Source organism: Balaenoptera borealis (assembly GCF_965194805.1).
Source record: "Balaenoptera borealis genome assembly, chromosome: 11".
NCBI classification, from domain to species: domain Eukaryota; kingdom Metazoa; phylum Chordata; class Mammalia; order Artiodactyla; family Balaenopteridae; genus Balaenoptera; species Balaenoptera borealis.
Genome location: NC_138868.1, coordinates 8,183,503 through 8,204,060, shown reverse-complemented (window position 1 = coordinate 8,204,060; position 20,558 = coordinate 8,183,503). Strand labels below are relative to the sequence as shown.

The 20,558-nt window shown below is 57.5% G+C and overlaps 1 protein-coding gene across 4 annotated transcripts in view; it reads right to left on the bottom strand.

Moving 5' to 3' along the window:
* The window catches only part of MACROD1 (mono-ADP ribosylhydrolase 1), a 153,155-nt gene that overhangs the window by 121,075 nt on the left and 11,522 nt on the right, over window positions 1-20,558 (bottom strand). For all 4 annotated transcript variants that reach the window (XM_082344159.1, XM_082344157.1, XM_082344160.1 and 1 more), the window contains exon 3: window positions 20,389-20,505. In XM_082344159.1, coding sequence (XP_082200285.1) covers window positions 20,389-20,505 — 117 coding nt within the window. The remainder of the gene's footprint in view (window positions 1-20,388; window positions 20,506-20,558) is intronic.

The window sequence follows — 20,558 nt, the reverse complement described above, 5'->3', positions numbered from 1 at the left end:
CAAGCGGGCTCTGGGTCTGTGCTGACTTCTCCGCTGGGTGCCCTTGAGGGCCCTTGAAGGTTCAACCCAGGCATTGTCTCTGGAGAGGCTGCCCTCTCCGGGCCACACCTGCTGGTTCTCACCTGGACAGGTAACTGGTTCCAGCACCTCGCTCACTAGGGGCCCCTGGCCAGCAGGTCTTGCCTTCCACCCCTTCAGATCCCAGAGGGCACTGGCCTGGCACACAGGAGGCACCGGAAACGTGAATGGAGGGAGTGAGTCAATAAACACCAGCAAATCAATCAACCAACAGATCAATCTATCAATGCTGGGCCCAAGGAGGACGACTTTCCAAGAGCAGCAGCCCTGGCATCCCAGTTGTGAGGCAGTCTCTACTTCTCCTCCCACCCCTCCAGGCAGGGGGAACCTCGGACGGGGCTGACCCCGCTCACCTGACCCTCCACACACTGGCAGCAGCACCACAGACCAGGTGCCCCGGCCACTCTCTTCAAGCCGGAGCGGGGGGGCTGGCTTCCCAGACTGTGTTCCTGAGCCCCTAGAGCTAACAGAAGTTCTGCCCAGGAAGGGTTCATGGTCACATGTGTTTGGGAGCCACTGGATTAACGTCTGTCCTGGGGGCTCCTCGGGCAGGGCCTTGGAGTCCCTCAGAACTGGGTGAGACCCACAGGCTCCACCACCCACCCCCTGTGCCTCCGTAAAGCGTACGCATGATGACAGCTCGCTGCTCTCATTTTTCCCACCACGACAGCACCGACGCTGCTGACGTGTGCCGGGGCCTCCGTGAGAACGCTGCTTTCCCCGCCACTTGTCCGGGGAGTGCAGGCCCCATCCCTGGCGCCCCTGGGGTTTACCCAGCATCCCTGGCCCCCAGGTACAGGTGCTGAGCTGGCTGGCACTCCTCCCAAGGAGGCCCAGGTGTCTCCGCAACAGCAAAGTGCCCCCAGGTCTGCACAGAGGAGAGACGTCGGAACAGGGCCTGTTCTCCAAACCACCCCGACCACACCCAAGGTCTGCGGCCTGCTCCCGAAACCTGCTAGACAGGCTCTCAGGCTGACCCGAGCTTTCGGCTTCTGGAGAACAGGGGTGGGGATGAGGGCATCTTAGGTTTTAATAAGTGGCCCGGAGGGGTTGGAGGCCCAGACAGGGTTGGGCCCCACAGGAGGAAATCACCAGGAACCATGGGGGAGGTTCCAGGACCTGTATTTCCGGTCAATGGAAAGAAGACCCTCCAAACATAACTGACCCTTTCTGAAGAGGAGGAGGTGGTCTGAGCGGTAGTGAGGCCCATCCTCACAGGAGAGCAAGCAGAGCTGGCCGGCCCCTCAAGGGGGTGCAAGTTCTGGGTGGTGGAGGCAACAGGCTGACAATGAAGGGCCCCTGTCTCTCTATCACGTCTTCAGATGGACCCTGGGAGACAGGGTGGTCTCCCCACAAACCCGGGACTTCTCCTGCTGCAGCCTCCTCTCCAGCCAAGCAGTTTCCAGCCCTTTCCTTCCCAAAGAAATCTCAGGACCCACATATTGCTGAGGTTACGGATATGTATGGGGCAAGTCCCCTGAATAGCTGCTCAGCAGACAAGGGGCACGCCAAAGTCCAGCGCCCCTGCTTCATGTGTCCAACTCCTCCTGTTCGGTCAGGCTCAGGACTGAAAGTTCCAGTTCAAGTGGGATGAAGAGTGGGTGGCCGCCATCCCCATCCCTGGACGCTGCTCTTACCTGGCTATCACCAGGTTCCAGAAGCTTCCCTCCTCCTGCCCCCACTTCCTAGGAGGGGTCCCTGCCCTCATCAAGCATCCTGAAGAAGCGACCAAACCCGGGAAGGGTCTAACACCCCAAATCCCACCTCACACCCAAATTCCGAGGCCAGTTCTTAGCACCCTGCATACAAAGCCCTGATCGGATCTGAGGTCCCCAGCCAGCCCCAAAATGCTGCCTCAGAAGGGCTGGGTGGGGACTTCCCTGGTGGCACTCCCGATGCAGGGGGCCAGGATTCGATCCCTGGTCAGGAAACTAGATCCCACAGGCATGCCGCAACTAAGAGTTCGCATGCCACAACTAAGGAGCTGGCGAGCCGCAACTAAGGAGCCCGCCTGCCACAACTAAGACCCAGTGCAACCAAATAAATTAAAAAAAAAAAAAGAAGGGCTGGGTGGAGCTTGCTCATCACTCTCAGACGCCCGCAGCCCACCTGCTGGATGCCTCCCCTCCCCTCCTCCACACCCCTCGGCCTCTTGTCAGCACCTGCTTCTGCACAGCCTGCTGCCCCCAGGTCCGGTACCAACACCTCCAAGGGACCCCCTCCTCCCGAGGCAGAGGAAGTAGGATCCCTCGAGCCATTAACTGACAGCACAAGTGAAAACCCGGCACTCCCGCCTCGGAGACTTACAGAGGAAGTGAAATCTTATTTGCACTGCTGCCAAGCCTGGGACGCGATGAAATGATGCCTCGGGGAGAGACCAGACGGCTCCCCGTGGAAGCCGCGGCATCGGAGCTGGACTTATTAAAAGCCACAGTGGCCACATTTCAACCTGTTTCAGGTGTTAAGTAATTTACCGCCACCCAGAATTCAGTGGCAGGTTTTTATCATTTTTATTTCTGTGATGCAGGCCCGAGGTCCCTGCACAGGGAACTGCGGGTCTAAATGCTCCCTGCACCCCCAGGACTGCGATGAAAATGAGGGAGCAGGGGCCTGGGAGGGGGTGAGGGTGGAGGCTGGCGTGGCAGCAGATGCCCCGATTCTCTCCCGGGTTACACCAGGCTTGGCTCAGCGTGACAAGGAGGACCGGCTCTAAGATCCCCCCGGACCCCACATTTAGGGGCTCAGGGATTCCCCAAAGACCCTGCGGGTGTTTTCTGAAGGCAGCAATAGTGTAAGCTCTGTGAGAGCAGAGGCTACCTCTTTCAGGACCTGTCCACCAACCACACAATCAACAAGTCTTTATTGAGCACCTACTGTGTGCCAGGTCCCGACATAGCAGTGAGCGAGACCCCAAAGACCCCTGCCCTATGGACTGCACACGTTGCTGGTAAGTGTCGAATAAATATTTGTGGTTGGTTGATTAAAATCTCTAAAAGGCAAACAAGCTCTTGAAAGAAACAATGCTGGCATGGGGGGCACTGGAGGGAGGGGCAGGGGGAAGTGAGCCCAACTGACCGGGCATCCGCTCCACGCGAGCCGCTGCAGCCACCCTTGAGGCAGGGCCTCCACGTCACAGACGAGAAGGCTCAGCGCCACAGTGCTTCTCACTGTTTTGCAGATCGTGCGGTGAGGGACCCGTGCCCTGACCTTCCATGGCCTTGACCCTCTTGGGGAATGCAGAGCCTCACATTCACAGAAAGCCAGGGACAGGGAGCCGTGCGGTCTGGGGCCCACAGGGTCACAAGCCTTGAGCACCTTCTCAGCAGTGCTGGGCGGAGGACTGTTTGACGCCTGCTGGCTTTGGGGGGATTAAGCCTATTACTGAGGCTCCGGGGGCTTATCCGACACCATTTCTGAGGCCCCCTTTCTCCACCTGTTTTCAGCTACTCCAGGAAGACCAAAGGGAATCTTCAAAGTCCAGGCTGAGCCAAAAGCAGAAATTCTTTAATTAGCTTTCTCTTGGATGGGGGCCCTGGCGAATGGATTAGTTGTGGTGGGCCAGAGAAAGGGATTGCAGTCCCTTAGAGCTGAGATTACAAGCCCGGGTGAAGGGCTGAGGGGCCGTCACCAGGGATGGTGGCTCCCCAGGGGCTGGCAGATGGAACCTATCACCAGGAAGACACAGGAGATGTGCTCTCAGTGAGGCCTTCGTCCCTGGGAAGCTGGCACGGAGAGACGCTTGGCATGGCCGGGCTGTGTGCCTGAGTCTACTAATGAATGTGCCTCCTTCTCATGTGATGGCCCAGATCTGGTACTTCATAATTAGGGGGGATTTCCTAAAGGGGCACCCATCTGTGAGAGGCAAGGCAGTGCAGCCCGATGGTGCCAGGCACCAGACACCTGTCACTGCGTTCCATCCTCACTCATCCCTGTTTTCAAGCAAGTAAACTGAGGCCCAGGACTAAGGCGCTTGCCCAAGGCCACGGTGACAGAGGTTAGTACGGGAGCTCGGTCCTGGCCGGTGAGACAGCCTGATTGGGGTCTGTGAACCTGAAGGGAAAGGCACAGGTACACCCCCACCAGAAATCGCTGCAGGGAAGTAAGCCTCCCCAGGCAGGCCTCCTCCAGGAAGCCTTCCCAGACCGGCCCACAGCACCTTGGATTCCCCTACTAGGCACTTACACCCTGTGCTGTACCCACTAGTCCCACTATACACTGAGTGTCTTTTAGAGGCAGGGACTGGGCTTTCATCATTTCATACTCTCTGAATGAGGGAAGGAGGACTGTGTCCTCCTCAGTCTGGGGGCGTCCAGAAAGAGAAGGTGGGCAGGAGGCTGGGTCTTGGGAGTAGAAGGACAGGGAGGACAGAGCCGAGAGAGGAGGCTGCCAGGGATCCCGGGAGCCGAGCTCCAGGCTGAGGTCTCCCCCAGGCCTGCGCTCTCCTGCTGCCCGGCTTTGCCCAGGGAGGCACAGGAGGGGCAGGATGATTCCAGGACGTGGAGACCCAGATTCCTCGGGACTGAAGCCCTTTGAAGTAGGACTTGTGCTCTCCCCCTTGAGCTCTGCATCAAAGGCAGCTCTGCCGTGGTCGGGCCACGCTAGGCTCTACAGATAAGGGCTGCCCTCTTGGGGCAGAAGGCGACTGGGCTCCCACAGCAGCCACCACCCACCCCAGCCTCCCTCTGGCTTCCCTGCCCCCGGGGCAAGAAGTTGAGCCACCCCCAGGGCGCCACCTCAGGCCCCTGTCTGGGATGCTCCCCTGGGCTTCCCCTTCCTGACCCTCCCGACAGCTCTGCCTCCAGGACCAAGTGCTGCAGGTGACCATGTCGCTCCCCAGGGTGTCCTGGCTGTCTGGACCACATCGCCCCTGCTCGCCCTTGCTCGCCCTTGCTCGCCCTTGCTCGCCCCTGCTCGCCCTTGCTCGCCCTTGCTCGCCCCTGCTCGCCCTTGCTCGCCCTTGCTCGCCCTTGCTCCCCCTTGCTCGCCCTTGCTCGCCCTTGCTCGCCCTTGCAGCCTCAGCACCCAGCACCTGCTGAATGAATGAATGTATGGCTGCGCTCTGGGGCATGTGGGAGGGATGCCTAACCCAGGTCAGGGCAGGTGTCTGGAGGAAATGACATCTAAGCCGGGGCCTGGCGCCTGACCAGAGTCAGCCAAGTGGAAATGGGAGGAGGAGGTGCTCCAGGCAGCGGGGAGAGCCCAAGCGAAGGCCAGGAGGTGAGAGAGAACACGCAGTTATGAGACCCAAAATCATTTAGTTGGGCTGGAATGGGAGAGGGTAGGAGAGGGAACCAGAAACGGCAGGAGAGGTTCTGGGGCCGGACGATGAGGGAGAGCCAGTCACGATGCCTGGGGAGCCAAGGTCACTATTAGGGCAAGACCTTCCCTAAATCGAGGATTCCCTGGGGTGTTGGAAGAGGCCATGATATCAGCCAGGGCTGCCCAACTCTGGGGGCCCCCATTTCCATTGTGGCCTCTATGAATACCACCCCCCACCCCGCTGTGCAGTGTAGTCCAGGCACCAGCCATGAGGTTGCAGAGACAGCTGAAACCCAGAGGCACTGTCCAGCAGCAGGAAATGGCATCCACCCCACAAGAGGCCAGGCCCAGAAAGACCACAGCCAAGGAAGCGTGTGGATCCCTGGGGCCAAGGAGCTGAGGGTGGGAATGAGGCCAAACCCCCCAGGAGCACCACCAGCGGAGGGTGTGGCAAACCAGGGGCCACAAAGGCAGCAGTGGCCCTGCGGAGACTCCCTGTGAGCAAGGAGGAGTTCTTTGTATTTTCTGGGATAAAGCAAGTATTTCCAAGCACCTACTGTGTGCCGGTTGGTGCGAGCTGCAATGGTGAGCCCAGCAAAGGCCTGTTTCCAGCACCACGCCTGTGCATATCAATACTTCCAGCCTTTGCCTCTTCTCCAGCCATGGAGAATGATGTCTCTTATTTAGATTAGGCTTTTCCTGATTGCTGGCGAAGTTCTGCGTCTTTTCACTTGTTTACTGCCCATTTGTTTTTCTCCAACCGGGAATTGGCTGTCCATATCTTTTGCCCACTTTTCTTATTGATTTGTAGGAGCACTTCGCATATCAAGAGAGAAGTAGAGAAGCAGCCTCCGCCTGGGGCAGACCCTCAGGGCCTCCCTTGAGGGTCCTCAGGCCCAGGAAAAGGGGGAGGATTTGCGTGGGCTTCTGAATGCTCCCACTGCATCTCTACACCCTGCCCAGCTCCCAGGGGGCCAACTCTGCTCAAAGATGAAGCACCGTCTGCAGGTGGGAGCCCCTGCCAGGCCTGCATCTCAGCTGGCAAAACCCAGGCTTATTTTTTACTGCACTGAGAAGTCTACACTGCCAGTAGCTGGCAGGGTGCCCCGGATGGCACCTGAGGGGAGCCAGCTGGTATAGCTGGGCATCCAGGAAGAAGGGATGACCATCCCAGCCCAATTCAGCAGGACCCAGCCGACAAAAGAGGCAAGTCCCAAAGCCTCAGGCTGACCCTCCCAACAGAATTCCAGGGCCCCCTCTGGTGCACACCATCCCGGCCCCCCTTCCAGCTATGACAGTCCCCAAAGAGTGACCCAGGCGTGGAGGACACATGTGAGCCCTGCCGCTTCACCCTCAGCCATCTGACCTTTCAGGGCTAGAAGCAAACCTGTGGTTCATTCCCCTCCAGTGCTTTCCACATTTCAGCAGACAAACAATACAGGCCATAAAACTGATTTCCAAAGCCTATAAAGGCAATAACATTTAGGGAGCCAGGAAAAAAAAACAACCCTCCTTTCCCGGAGTAATGACTGCCGAGAGTCCTCGTGGGGCCCTTTCAGTAGCTGGGGTGGCAGACGCGGGGACCAGCCCACAGACCTCCCTGCACCAGGTGGTAAATGACCGCTCAGCACGTGTTCCGACAGGGCCACAGCAGCCAGGGAGGCTGCAGACTTCCCGCTTATCTTTTCCGACTGCCCTGAGCCCAGCTGCACTGGCTCCCCAAAACCAGGGAGGGCTCACTGGCACCCTGTGACCACCCCTCTCCCACCCGCCACTAAGCTCCTGGCAGAAGAGTCAGACTGCAGACTGCAGGCCACCTGGTGCCGGCCAAGGTCACCCCCCTGCTCTGCGCCATGCTTGGGTGAGCCTCCCGGGAGGACAAACAACACCGCCACAAAGGTGGCCACAATGACCTCTGCATGACAGGAGGGGGGGGGGGTTCCCTGACCTCCCCCAAGCTCTCCAAATACCCCCATCCTGGGCTGACACCATGCCCACTCACCAGACACCTAGAACTACGAGTGGTTGCCATGAGCCCACTGCCCCTCATTCATTCATTCATTCATTCACTCACTCATTCATTCAAAGGGGATGTGACACAGAGGAAAGTACCCAGGATCTGGTTCAAGCTTCCGGACTGTCTGGAGACAAGTCACTTAATATCCCAGCACCACTGCTTCCCAACCTGAGAAGCGGGAATACTAAAAGCCAGCTCCCAGGTCATTGTTATGATGATTATCCTGGGCTCAGAGAATTGCTGGAAGAGGAGGGGACCAAGGTCTGGGTCTGTGGGGCAGGAGGCTGGGTCAGGGCTGAGGGCAAAGTGCCAGGGGCAGGTCTGCCAGCCAGAGGGGAGGGGGCCTGTCTGGAGACAGGGGGATAGTCAAAATGACCCCAACAGTCCCTTCCCAACAAGGATGAAACAGGGTCAGAGGACACGGCATCCAGGCCCTAAAAATCCCACCCTCAGGGCAAATCCATTGTGCAGCCAACAGATCCACAGACAAGGGTAAGGGAGGGACCCCCTCCCCTTGGGGACTGTGGGGACCCCCTCTCAGAAGTCATTCCTCCTCCTTCTCCTCCAGGATCAAAGCACATCGTGACATGGAATTAGCCGCAAGCTCAGCCTCCAGCTTAACCACAAAGAGGTGGAGAGAAGTGAGTATCTTCTAACCAAGGACGCCCCCCACAAAGGGGCCCCCAGAGTCTCTGCGGGAGCACGAGAGGTAGGGAGGTGGGGTGCCAGCCCATGGGAGCTTGGGGTGGGCTCCGAGGGCCTCTCCAGGCTGGCTGTGGGGCTGAGAGGTGGCATTTGCATGGAGAGCCTCTGTGGCTCTGGAATTTATGCAGCTGCCTGTGTGATTCCTAAGGCGAGACGAATCTCCAGGCCGCTTTTCTCAGCAGGAACAAGTCTTTTCTTCAAATTGATGGTGACACATTTTTAAACTCCGATATTAAGGAGGGAAAGATTTTGCCGCCCCCCCGGGGGCAACCCTTATTAGTCACTGGCTCATCTGAGAGAAGTCACAGTGGCGGACCCAGTGGGCCTGCACAAGGCAAGAGGCCCAGAGGCCAGGCCGCTGACAAGGGAATGGACAGCGACAAAAGAGAGGGCAGAGGGGCCTCCCAAGTCCGGAGCAAAGCACTTAGAGATGGCGCTCTGGAGCAAGGGATGAAGAATCTGTAGGGGTAATAAAGAAGAGTTGGTAAGGGTGATAGAGGGAGACAATGGAGGGAAAAGGGACAGAGTAGAAAGAGAAAGAGGCATTAAGCTGAAATATAAATGGATTTCCAAGTTTAGAGTTACAGAACCTAACATCTTGTTTCCCTTTTTGCTATGGCTGCCAGGAAGCTCAAGGCCACTTTTCATATTCAGTTGCAATAGACTTGTTACAATGGCCTAGCTTTGAGGTGTCTTCTGGGCGGGGCCAAGGTAAGTGCCAGGAGCCAAGCTGCCCAAGCAGCATAAAATACCAAAATACCACCAAGAGCATAAAATACAAGGGCATGGTCCCTCAGTAGACCAGACACCAGCATCCCAAGGCAGGAGGTAGGGCTGAGCAGACCCAGGAACCAGGCAAGAGGCCAGCAGGTCAGAAAGCACGTGCAAAGAGCATCCAGGCCAAAGGGTTCCAGGTGTGGCCAAGAGCACGGGGCACATTCTTATTGGATGCCCAGGTCAGCGTCCTCCTTGTCACTTGTTTCTTTTTATTCCTGTTTTAATCCTTCCCCGGTTTTATTATATCTGTTTTTCAATGGAAACAGGTAGGTTAAACATTTTTAAAAAATCAATTCCAGCTCAAACGCCCACTTGCTCAGTGATAACAGTCACCATTTATTGAGTTCCAGTGACTTGCCAGGCATTTGCATGCATCTCCGTCCTCCAAACCACCTTCGGGGGGGGCATCACTCTCCCAGGTTTACAGACGAGAAAACCGAGGCTCAGAGGGGAGGTGTATCCTGGTCAAGGTCACAAGAGCTCCTAAGTGGCCGCAGCAGCCCTGGCCCCTAACATGCCCCCACTCCCACCCCCTGAGCCCCAGAGCCAGCACCCTATTCTACGCACCAGAGGGGGCTCCCATCTGCCTTGTTAGGAGGGAGATGAGGCTGAGTCAAGGTCAAGGCCAGGGAGGCCAAGAGGTGGTCAGGTGACCCACAGAATTCCATCACCAACACTCTGGTCCCCTCCCTGCCAAACCCCAAAGCTTCAGCCACAACCTGCCCCACCTTTGCGTGACCCGTGAGCCTCACCAGAAAGTTCCCCGCCAGCTGCCAAGCAGGCCTTAGCTCCTTTGACAGAGCTGTAAGGCTCCCGTCACAAATGTCAATTCTGGGCCATTTGCTTCGTAGATTTTAATGTTCCTGTTTCTCCTCAACATCCTCAGCAAGGTAGCTCTTGCTTTTCAAAAGGGATGTGGCGTTTGATGATGTTTAAACCTACGTGAAATACAGCCAGGCGGCAATAATAAAACAGACTCGAGCCCTGCTGGTAGGGGGATGGCTGACAGCCGGGCCTCTCTCTTCCCACATGCTACGCAGCCCAGCCGTCACCGCAGCTAAGCTCCTATTTTTATGGCAATTACAATGTCCGAAGAGGGGGAGACAGCAGCGAGGGGGAGGAGGAGGGTGGGTACCGCTGTACAGGACCACTTGTTGCCGCTGGCTGTGGGGTGCGGCTGATGGGGTTTTAATGCACCGAAGCGGGTGATGCCAGCCAGCCGTGTCCACCCCCCGCTGCCACCCTCCCAGGGCCATCCAGGCTCACCGTCAAACCCGGGTCCACATCCCAGCACCTATCCTCCCCGGAGGCTGCAGCCCAAGCTCCTGGTTCCCGAGTCCTCACTGGCTCCTGACACTCCCACAAGGACATAAATATCTGTGGTCCCTCCCCTGCCCGACGTGCAGGCGGCAGGAGTTCCCGCCACTGTGCCCACTGGGCAGCCTGCTTTCACCCAGCGGTCCTCGGCAGAGAGGAGTTGTTAGTTCCTGTCCTTTTGTGTCCCTCCTGGGGAACTCCTGTGCAGACATTCTTGGACGGCCCCCACCACGGATGGGCACCGGCCATGTGCCAGCCCTGTCCGGGGATGGAGACCAGGGGTCAGTGGACCCTGCCCCTGCCCTCCAGGGGCTCCGGTCTAGTGGGTGGTGCAGTGAGATACTTCACTAATAAGAACAGTACTTATCATTTACTGAGCCCCTCCAGCGCGCAAGGCATTACAGGCACTAACTCATTTTTTCCTCTTAATCCTCCCATAAGGTGCACGTGTGGAAACTGAGGCCCGGAGAAGCAGCTAGTGGAACCGGATTTTACCCCAATCTATCAATATTTTGTGAGCTGGCTCTGAGGCCAGCCCATGCCACACCCGTGGGGGGGCTTCCAGCCCAGGCCTGGCTCCAGGACCCCCCAGGACAGCTGCACCCCTTCCATAAGTGATCAGTCAAGATTACAGGGGGGAGATTCCCTGGTAGTCCAGTGGTTAGGACTCCTCACTTTCACTGACGAGGGCGTGGGTCTGATCCCTGGTTGGGGAACCAAGATCCCACAAGCTGCTCAGCGTAGCCAAAAAAAAAAAAAAAAAAGATTGCAGGGAAAGGGAACCCATGATGCAGTCACTGCAGCCACGTGAAACACGGCTGCCAGCAGGACCTGAGGAAACATGAGTAGAAATAATTTGCAGAATAAATAAATGAGCCCCAAAGCTGAGCTTCTGAAATGCAAGAAGACCCCGAGGAGGGGAGAGGAAGGGAGGGCTGGAGGCTACAGGTGGCTTCAGGTCTGCCAGCTCAGGCTCAGGCGAGGCAGCCGAGCTCTGAAGGAGAGCTTCAGTCAACACCCCACCTCCTGGCCCCCAGCGGAGAGGGAACATCCCCCGTCCTGGGCTGTTCCCATGTGACACACACACCATTCCCGACAGAAGGCAGAGCAGACACTGACAGCCCTGCCACAGAGGGGAGGGGGGCTAGCCCTCCTGCCCTGCGTGCTCATGGTCGAGACCCCAAATCCAAAAGACTGGGGGTCAGGAAGGGCCCTCCTCACCTCCTTGGGCCCAGCAAGTGCTCAGCTCACCACAGGGAGGACGGGAAGGCGGTGCCCTCGATATCCCCTGACCCAGCCCTACTGAGGGCTGGTGCACAGCAGTCCTGGTTCCACGGGTCTGAGCTGCCCTCCCAGAGAAGCAGCAACAGCAGCGGGCCCAGAGCTGGCATTTCTTGGGTTTCCTCTATCCCAGACATCGCCGTGCTGAGCAAATTGTCTCCTATCAAACCCACGATGAGGGACTTCCCGGTGGTCCAGTGGTTAAGACTCTATACTCCCAAAGCAGGGGGCCTGGGTTCCATCCCTGGTCGGGGAACTAGAGCCCGCATGCCACAGCTAAATCTCCCGCACGTGGCAACAAAGATCCCGCAGGTGGCAACGAAGATCCTGTGTGTTGCACCTAAGACCTGGCTCTGCCAAAATAAATAAATAAATATTTAAAAAACAAACAAACTCACAATGACCCAGGACGTGGGTCCTAATGCATATTTTTTTTTTTTTTTTTTTTTGGCTGCACTGGGTCTTCGTTGTTGCGCGCAGGCTCTCTCTAGTTGTGGCGAGAGGGGGCTACTCTTCGTTGCAGTGCACGGGCTTCTCATTGCGGTGGCTTCTCTTGTTGCAGAGCACGGGCTCTAGGTGCGCGGGCTTCAGTAGTTGCGGTGTGTGGGCTCAGTAGTTGTGGCGCACGGGCTTAGTTGCTCTGAGGCATGTGGGATCTTCCCGGACCAGGGATCGAACCCATGTCCCCTGCACTGGCAGGCAGATTCTTAACCACTGCGCCACCAGGGAAGCCCCCTAATGCACTTCTATCCCTGTTTTACAGACGAGAAAATCAAGGCTCAGAAAGGTGAAGGGGCTTGCCTGAGGCCACACAGCTGGTGCACAGTGGAGCCGGGACTCATACCTAGGACTCCAACTCCCAATTTCAATGTCCTGTAATGGAGACTCCAGAGCGGGTGGGGCTGTCTGGAGATTGGGAGGTGAGGAAGCGGGGGCTGGATCCTTTCACTCTCTTTTAGGTCATATTATGTCCTAGAGGCCACCCCAAGTTGGGACCAGGGCAGGTCCCACCCAGGAGTCCCCAGAGCCAGGCTCTGGTGTGTGTGTAAGCCCACCCTAGGGGTCTGGAGAGAGCAGATTCATCTCAACACCCCCACAAACAGCACTGTCTGCACAGAGCTTTGTGTTGAGAGGGAGGGAGGGGAACCCCAGTTCCTGGGGGGAATCCATGGCTTTCACATGCTGCGCCAGACCCCCTTCACCTCCTAGGGACACAGGGTACCCGGGCGTTAAACGGTGGGCAAGACACAGCCTCCTGGGGAGGCCCGAAGCTGGCTGGGCAGCCCTTTGCCAAGGCAATGGAGGATCATTCCGGGAGAGCGATCCAAGGGCTGCAGATCCAGCCCTTTTCATGCTTGGCCAATTTAATGGTCCCCATTAATTTCAAAACACACACATTCCCACAAGCTCCAGGCTCCTCAGCTCAGTGCTTGGGGTGCAGAGCACGTCAGGGACACAGGCCGGCACACTGGTGTGGGTGCTGAAGGCTGGTGGCCTCAAGGACGAGATGAGCCGGACAGAAAGAGTTCCGGGCACCTCAGCAGGGGGTGGCGGGCAGCAGAGCCCTACCTGCGTTTCCTGACCATTTGTGTGTTGTGATGGGGAGAAAAAGGCCCAGGAGAAAGGGCAGTGCTGGGAGTTAGGAAGGCCTGCTTTGCCACTTCCCTGCTATGTGACCCTGAGCAGGTCACCGTCCCTCTCTGGGCTTCAGATGTTCCCCTGTCTTCCCTACAAGACTGCAAATGCCTTGGCGGCAGGCACTGGGTCATTAAGCCTCACACTGAGCCAGGAACCTCACAAGCAGCCCTCACAAGCAGCAGTCTGCCACTGTCCTCACCTGCATGATGCTTTAGTTCCGTCCAGCCCTGGCTTCTATGACCAACCAAGAGGGGCTGTGTGGGGTCTGGGCTGGGGCAGGGGGAGGGGGCCCAGAGGGGATCACTGGTTCATCCAGTCCCTCCTGCTGCCTGACCAACTCTCAAGGACATCTGATCACTCATTCATTCAACAAACATTTACTGAGTCTCAGGACAAAAGATCATTGGGTCCAAGGTCCATTGCCCACTGTCACGTTCCCTATGGAAGGACAGGAACAATCTGGCTAATAAAGGGAAACTTGGGAGAAGACCTTGGGGCAGAAGGACCTTCCAGGATCCTCGAGTCCCGCCCATCGGCCAGAGCTCGGCTCACTGGCCCAGGCCCTGCGAGCCCTTGAGGGAATCTCAATAATTCAGGAGGGATCCATCATTTATGAATTTATGTAACCGCTTCTCGACCTTGTGGAAATGAGCCTCCCTCCTCCTGCAGTGGTGGAAATCAGGCCTTGGCACAGTCTTTGGTGTCCCGGGCTTTCTAATGTGGGGAGGGAGCTACCTGCACCCCAGGCCTCCCTGTTGGCCTCCCAATCCACTCAGCCCCTCACCCCCAGACTGGACCCAGAGGGAACTTCTGAAAAAGCAAACGTGACGGCATCCTTCTCAAACCCAAGTCTTAAAGATGAGGGTTTGATTCCTGGCTCGGCCTTTTACCCAGCACTGTGGTCTCATACGTGCCTCAGTCTCCTCATCTGTAAACTGGGGGAATATTATTGCCTGCCTCAGAAATGAGGTGATATGTCCAGTGTGGGGGCAGCCCCTGGCCCAGAGGGAACACACAATAACACACTACCCCCACCCAGAAGCAGGGCTTGGTGGGGTGCTCAGGGCAGGGACTGGGGCACAGGACAACCAAGCAGCCGCAGGAGCAGGAGTCCACCACGAGGCCTCGTGGGGCCAATGAACCCGGACCCATCTTTTCTGCACTGACCACCTAGTCCCCATCCCGCTTCTCTGTTTCCCTGTAGTGAGGACAGATGGCAGCTGACCCACTCCGGGGACCCAAAATTTTAAACCAGAAAAGAAAAGGGAACAAAGAGAAGGTATTCCCAGCTACCCACAAAAAAAGTGGGGGTGGGGATTTCCTGGAGGCTCTTCAGTCTGGCAAACCTTCCCTACCTGTGCCACTACTGTTTAGCTGTGTGGCCTTAGGTAAGTTGCTTCAAGTCTCTGAACCTCATTTTCCCATTGACACCGTGGGGCTGATATAATAACACCAGGAGGCTAGGAGAGGTAGCATGGGGGGTGGATACAGCCTAGACCTAGAAGGAGACGCTCAGCTCAGACCCACCACGGCTCATTCCAAGACCCCCAGAGCTTCCCCTGAGTCCCACCCGCCTCACCCTCCCTGCCAGTGCTCTCCCTCTCTCCCCTTAGAATGTCCTTGTCCAACTTCTAACTCAGATCTCTACTTCTCAGCTCAAGCACTGCCTCCTCCAGGCAGCCCTCCAGATTGCCTCCCACCCTTGCAGGTGTGATTCCCATCCCTCATGCACTTTGCTGTCCCTTCCATTCATATTTTTCACTCTGTATTTGGGAATTGAGATTGAGTCTTCTGTAGCCCAGGATCTACCACAATGCCTGGTGCACAACAGGCCTGCCATGTACGCCTGCTGATCGAATGAATGAAAGGCTACACATGAGCTTGAATTCTGACTCAGTCACCTGCCAAGCTGGGGCATGTTATCTCCTTCTTGAGCCTCAGTTTGATCACCGAAAATGGGGATCAGAGTCCTGCTTGCTTTGCGGGGATGCCAAGTGGGCAGCATGGAGGGAGTGGCCGGTCTCACCTGTGCTCCCCAGGGGCCAGGGCCCCAGGAGTCTTCCGTGGCTCACAGGTTCCCGCCCACCCTTCTTGCCCACTGCGAAGAGGCTGCTGCTGAAGCTAGCTGTGGAGGCCCGGCCTCAGTAAACACATTTAAATCTGAAGTGACAGGTAAAGCGATTTACGGAGACAGTTCAGCGTCAGACCACTTCCCACAAGGCAGTCGGCGTCCCTCGGCCCCCCTGCTTGCTAGTCCATCAAGGCGGTCTCTAAATCACTGACTCCGAGCGGTGGCCCAGGGACAGCCAGGGGGCCAGGCTCCTCCAGGCCCTCCTGGCAGCAGAAGGGATGAAGCAAGGGCTTTGGCTGGCTTGCGGAGACGAGGGTGATACAAGCAGCTGGCAGATTTTCACAAATCAAAGCCCCAAGACTTAAGGAAACAGAGCACCACTTCATGCCTTATTTTAAATAAATAAGCAACTTAAAAAAACTCCCAGTGAGGCCAGCTTGTCGCTGTGAAACATGGCTTCCCACCTGTTCTGCACGGCCCGGCCCGCATGCCGGGGCCCCTCAAAGGCTCCCCTGACCCTCCTCGCCTCCCGCGCCCTCTTTGCAGAATTAACTGGTCCCTGAGGCGACGCGTGGCACTCTGTTCAGACCTCGCTTCCAGTGCTTTGTCACATTATATTCTACTTAGTTTCTCTCATGCTGACTTTCCAACACTAATTTACAGGGGCTTACTATGTGCCAGCCCTGGGGTGGGGCCAACGATGCTCCATTTTTCAGATGGGGAAATAGAGGCTTGGAGACGCCTGACCGGAGGCTACAGCACGGCAAGCGGGAGTGCTGGGATTCCCACCTAGCTCCTGGCCTCTGTGCCCATGGCCTTGACTCAGTGGCCTGGGACGGCTTTGCAGTTTAATATTCCTTCTGTCTTTGCACAAAGCATCACATTCATCCCTGCTCTGTCCCGTTATGCCCTGAAGGCCAAAGCCGGCAGCCGGACCCTGGACTGGCCAAGAATGGGGGTCTTTCTTTGTGCCAGGACATTTCCTGCCTGGGATTCAGCTGTCTGTCGGGAAGTAGGGGCCCACAAGCACAGGCTTGGTAAGCTGGCAAACTCAAGGGCATGGAAGGGACCCCGTCAAGGTCATGCTGCCTCTCCCCATAGTCCCCACCATTCCGTGGCAAAGAGAAGACATAAACACTCCAGAAGCTGAGGCGCCCCCCCAGACCCAAGCTTTCTCTGGAGGAGATGCTAGGCCTGGCTCTCCCTAGACACAGCCTGGGGGACGTGGGGCCGAGCTGGAGAGGCAGGCGCTGCCCCAGAGAATCTCCTGCTCCAGAATGGGGGCTGCAGGGGCTTCCTGGCTTATCTCACCAGCGTGGCAGCCCAATTTAATTAAGATGGATGCAGTGTGCCCCCGTGGGCAGGAGCCGTGGCCAGCACAGATGGCAGGAGCCTGAGACTCTCCAGACTCTGCCCGAGCAAGTGGCCTCAGCTGGCAGCCACTGGGGCAAGACCAAGGATGGCCCAGGGAGGCCTGCACTGCCCCTGGGGGCTTGAGAGGGTTTGGTCCTGTCCCCTGTGACCTCATGCCCTGCCACCAGCCAGGCACACATCCTTCTACTCTGTCCCAGCCCCCCTCCACATATCATATAACATCATACATCATATTATACACACAACAAATCACACACATATCCACTATTATAGGCACATAATAGCACATACATCCCAGTCACATATCAAATACCAACAGAGTGGGGTAAAAACCAGCCCTGGACTTCAAATGCCAGGGGAACAGTTGGGAAACTGAGTCTGAGTTTCCAAAGTCCTGAGCGAGGCTGTGGGTGGAGTCACTCTGCGGGGAGGGGAGAAGTGAAGGGGGCAGGAAGGGAGGACACCCAGCCCCTGCCCTCTCCAAGGACCCCCAGGGTCCTCCCTAGGGATGGGAAGAGCGCCTGCGTGGCTGGAGACACCCCCGAGACACAGCTCTTCAGGATGGAGGGGTTCTGGGGGTGCTGACCGCTTTCTCGCACAGGCCCTTCCCAGCCCCCTGCAGGCCTCCCCCTCCATGGTCCCTGCAGCTGGAGCAAGGCCCAGGCAGCGATGGCATCTTCCCTACCCTTCCCCATCTGGCCTCAGGGACAAAGAGAGACTCCCCGCCCCCCACCCCGTCCCGAGAAAATCCACAAGCTCCACAGTGGACCTCAAGCCCCCAGCCCTGTCCGACCCACATGGCTCCCCATGGGCCACAGACCCTGGCGGGGCCAACACTGCCCCTGACTTCAAAAATAAAAATTAAAAAATTCCCACCCCGAGATAATTGCTCGCTCCTTTTCCTCATTGTGGTGGCTCCGCGGTCGGCGCTGAGAAGCAATTATTCAGGGCTAATGATTATAATCAAGTCAAATAGAATTTAATGGACACGTATTCTCTTCCTGCTTGAAACTTTACATATGAATTAAGCACATGTGGGTTTCACGAGGCACAGACCAGATTTATGCAGCCCTGAAAAGCCCCGCGTTGCCGCGACTTTTATTCCGCTAATAAACAGGCTGATTTACGGGCTCTGCTGCGCGCAGGAACCGCGATCTCTGCTGCCCCCTGGTGGGCGGCGGCCCCAGGCCATGGCGGGGGCCCCAGGGAGGATGCCGGAGGGTACCAAAACCACCAAAGACCCCCGAGGTCTGATTAGTGCCAAGGCCACCCAAACACCGGGCTGGGAAAACCTGCAGGGAGGGTCCGCAGGGGATGCAGGCTCTGTGTGGGAGCTCTGGATCCAGGGCCCGCCTCAGCCGTTTTTGGGGGGTTCCAGGCAGGTTCTGGGTCCTCTCTGCTATGAGACTCTTTCCAGAAAAAAAGAAGATCCCGGGAAGACACACCAGGAGGTATTTAGTAAACTGAGGCAGGCAGGGGGAGGCATAGCTACTCATTTGTAGGAGGTACCAGGATCCCTTGGCATCCCTGGGCCAGGGTTGACGTCCAGTGACTCTGCTGGCATCACTTCTAGCACCGACAACAGCGGTAGGCGCTGAGGGCTCTGTTCATGCCAGGGGCTGCGTGAGCATCACTGTTCATGGGCGTCAGACCCTAATATCCCCAACTATCCAGTGGGTGGGTTTCCCACCATTCCCATCATGAAAGCCCAGGCAGGTACATGGAGAAGGGGAGCCCCCAGAAAGACACAGCAAACACTGCCATGCCCAGCCCTGGCGAATCAAATGAAGCCAGGACCAAAGGGCTTCCCTGAGAGCATGAGAGGCTGACAGAGCTGCTGCACTCAGAGTCTGGCCAGGCACAAGGGCACTTAGGAAGAGCCATTAATCATGCCTGCAGCCCCGCGAGCAGAGCCCCCACCCCACTCCATCTGCATTCTGCCCACACCCTGCCTTGGTCCCCACACCCTCCCTCCTGGCCGCCAACCATCAACCTGGCTGGGAAGGAGGTGATAAGATGCCCTACTTTTCCCTCTGGCCACTTTGCAGCTCAGGAAGAAAAGTACCAGTAGGGGGACTTCCCTGATGGCTCAGTGGCTAAGAATCCACCTGCCAATGCAGGGCACACAGGTTCGAGCCCTGGTCCGGGAGGACCCCACATGCCATGGAACAACTAAGCCCGTGCGCCACAACTACTGAAGACCTCGTGCCTAGAGCCTGTGCTCCACAACAAGAGAAGCCACTGCAATGAGAAGCACGCTCACCGCAACCAAGAGTAGCCCCGCTCGCCACAACTAGAGGAAGCCCGCGCACAGCAACGAAGACCCAACACAGCCAAAAATAAATAAATAAAATAAATAAATTTATTTTTAAAAAAATAGTACCAGCGGGGCGCCCCCCACACCCTTGCCAGTGACTGACAGGGCCAAGGGCACTAGGCAGGGCAGCCTCGCAGGGCTGTGTCAATGTCCCCTCAGCCGGGGCCCCAAGGCTTGGTCTTTCCACCTCAGGCCATCACTCTGGGGTCCAGGCAGCAAGAATACCCTTCTCTCCTGGGCCACTATGACTTGACTTGTCTTAGCCCCGTGTCTCCCCAGATGGAGACCTTGCTGCTACCCACCATCCTAGTGGCCCAAGAGAAACACATCAGAGGAAGCACCAGCAGAAACCCAAAGGTGACCCCACCACTCCCTGCTCCGAGTCAGAACTCCTACCTTCCTGTGACTGGTCACCTGTGCGCTGAAACAGGCAATGAGGAGGGAGGGAACACCCCTGTGACCACACAGTTCTGCGAACATCAGCGGGGAGACATGCAGATCAATGCCACCGCCGGAAATGCAACCCAGATCACAGACAAGCAGGCCCAGAGCGGATGAGCGGCCACCTCTCCCCTGGTCTCTCAAGCCCAGTCGCTTAGCAAGACCAGCACGGGCACCACCAAGACCCAGAGTCACTGGGCCACTCCACGTCCTGGCCAGCACTGGGGTCAGCCACTGGCTGCAAGCCCAAGGGTGCGATGAAGGAGATTTGAGACGCTCCTGGGAACGCCTGAGACTGCGCAGGTGGGGAAGGGCTAGCACAGTGGAGTTTCCCTATGAGTCAGAGCCCAAGACAAGGGGGTCTGCCCAGGTCTGCGAACCTTTCTGCAAGAAGGAGGCTGCGTCCTGTGACACTTGGCAACCACAGAGGGGGGATTCGGCCCCCACTCGCCCTTGTCCTGTGAACCACCTGAGCACCTGCTGGACTTGACCGCCCCTTGACACACCACTCCTGACCTCAGCCAGACAACCACTGCCTGAGAGGAGAGCCGCCACCTCCCTCCCTCTCCCAAGATGGGAGAGACACAGCAGACTGCTCAACTCATCACAATAAACTGCCCAGCCAGCAAGAGCCGTTGCAGGAAGCTGACAGGGGTGCAGGGGCCTGTGCCCCCACCCTTCTTCTGACATGCTCCCCAACATGCTCCCTCGCCCACCCCAATTAGAAGGGGGGCTGGGAGGGCAGGAGGCGGAGGAAGGAAAGCACTGGTCAGGGGCATCTGCAGCCCCCAAGGTTGGACCACCCCATCTGGCCACCGCCTTCCTGGCAGGGCAGTCCGGCGCAATTCCAGCGGAGCTCTCTTCCTTACCAGCCGCTAATGGGTCTCAGAGCTTCGAGGCAGCTCAGCCAAGGCGCTCCTGACACAGCAGTCAGGGTTTCAAGGGGAGAGGAGTCCACGCTGCCAACACGCTGGGCTCCCGTGGCGCCAGCAGGCCACCTTCATCCAGCCACCCGAGCCTCACTGGAGCCACGTGGCATCCACGCGTGCCTGGCACAGTGACGAGGTGGCCACCCAGGTCTCTGGCTCAGGCTGGCCAGAAGCCCTCACTCACCGGCGTTGACGATGGCGTCCACCTCCAGCTTGGTGATATCGCCTCGGAACAGGGAGATCTTCTCGTTGAGCTGCTTGTCCTTCTTGTACTTGGGCTCCTCCACCTTCATGGTCACCCCTGGAACAAGCAGAGGCCAGGGGTGGGGTCACAGAGAGGTCCCCACTGCAGAG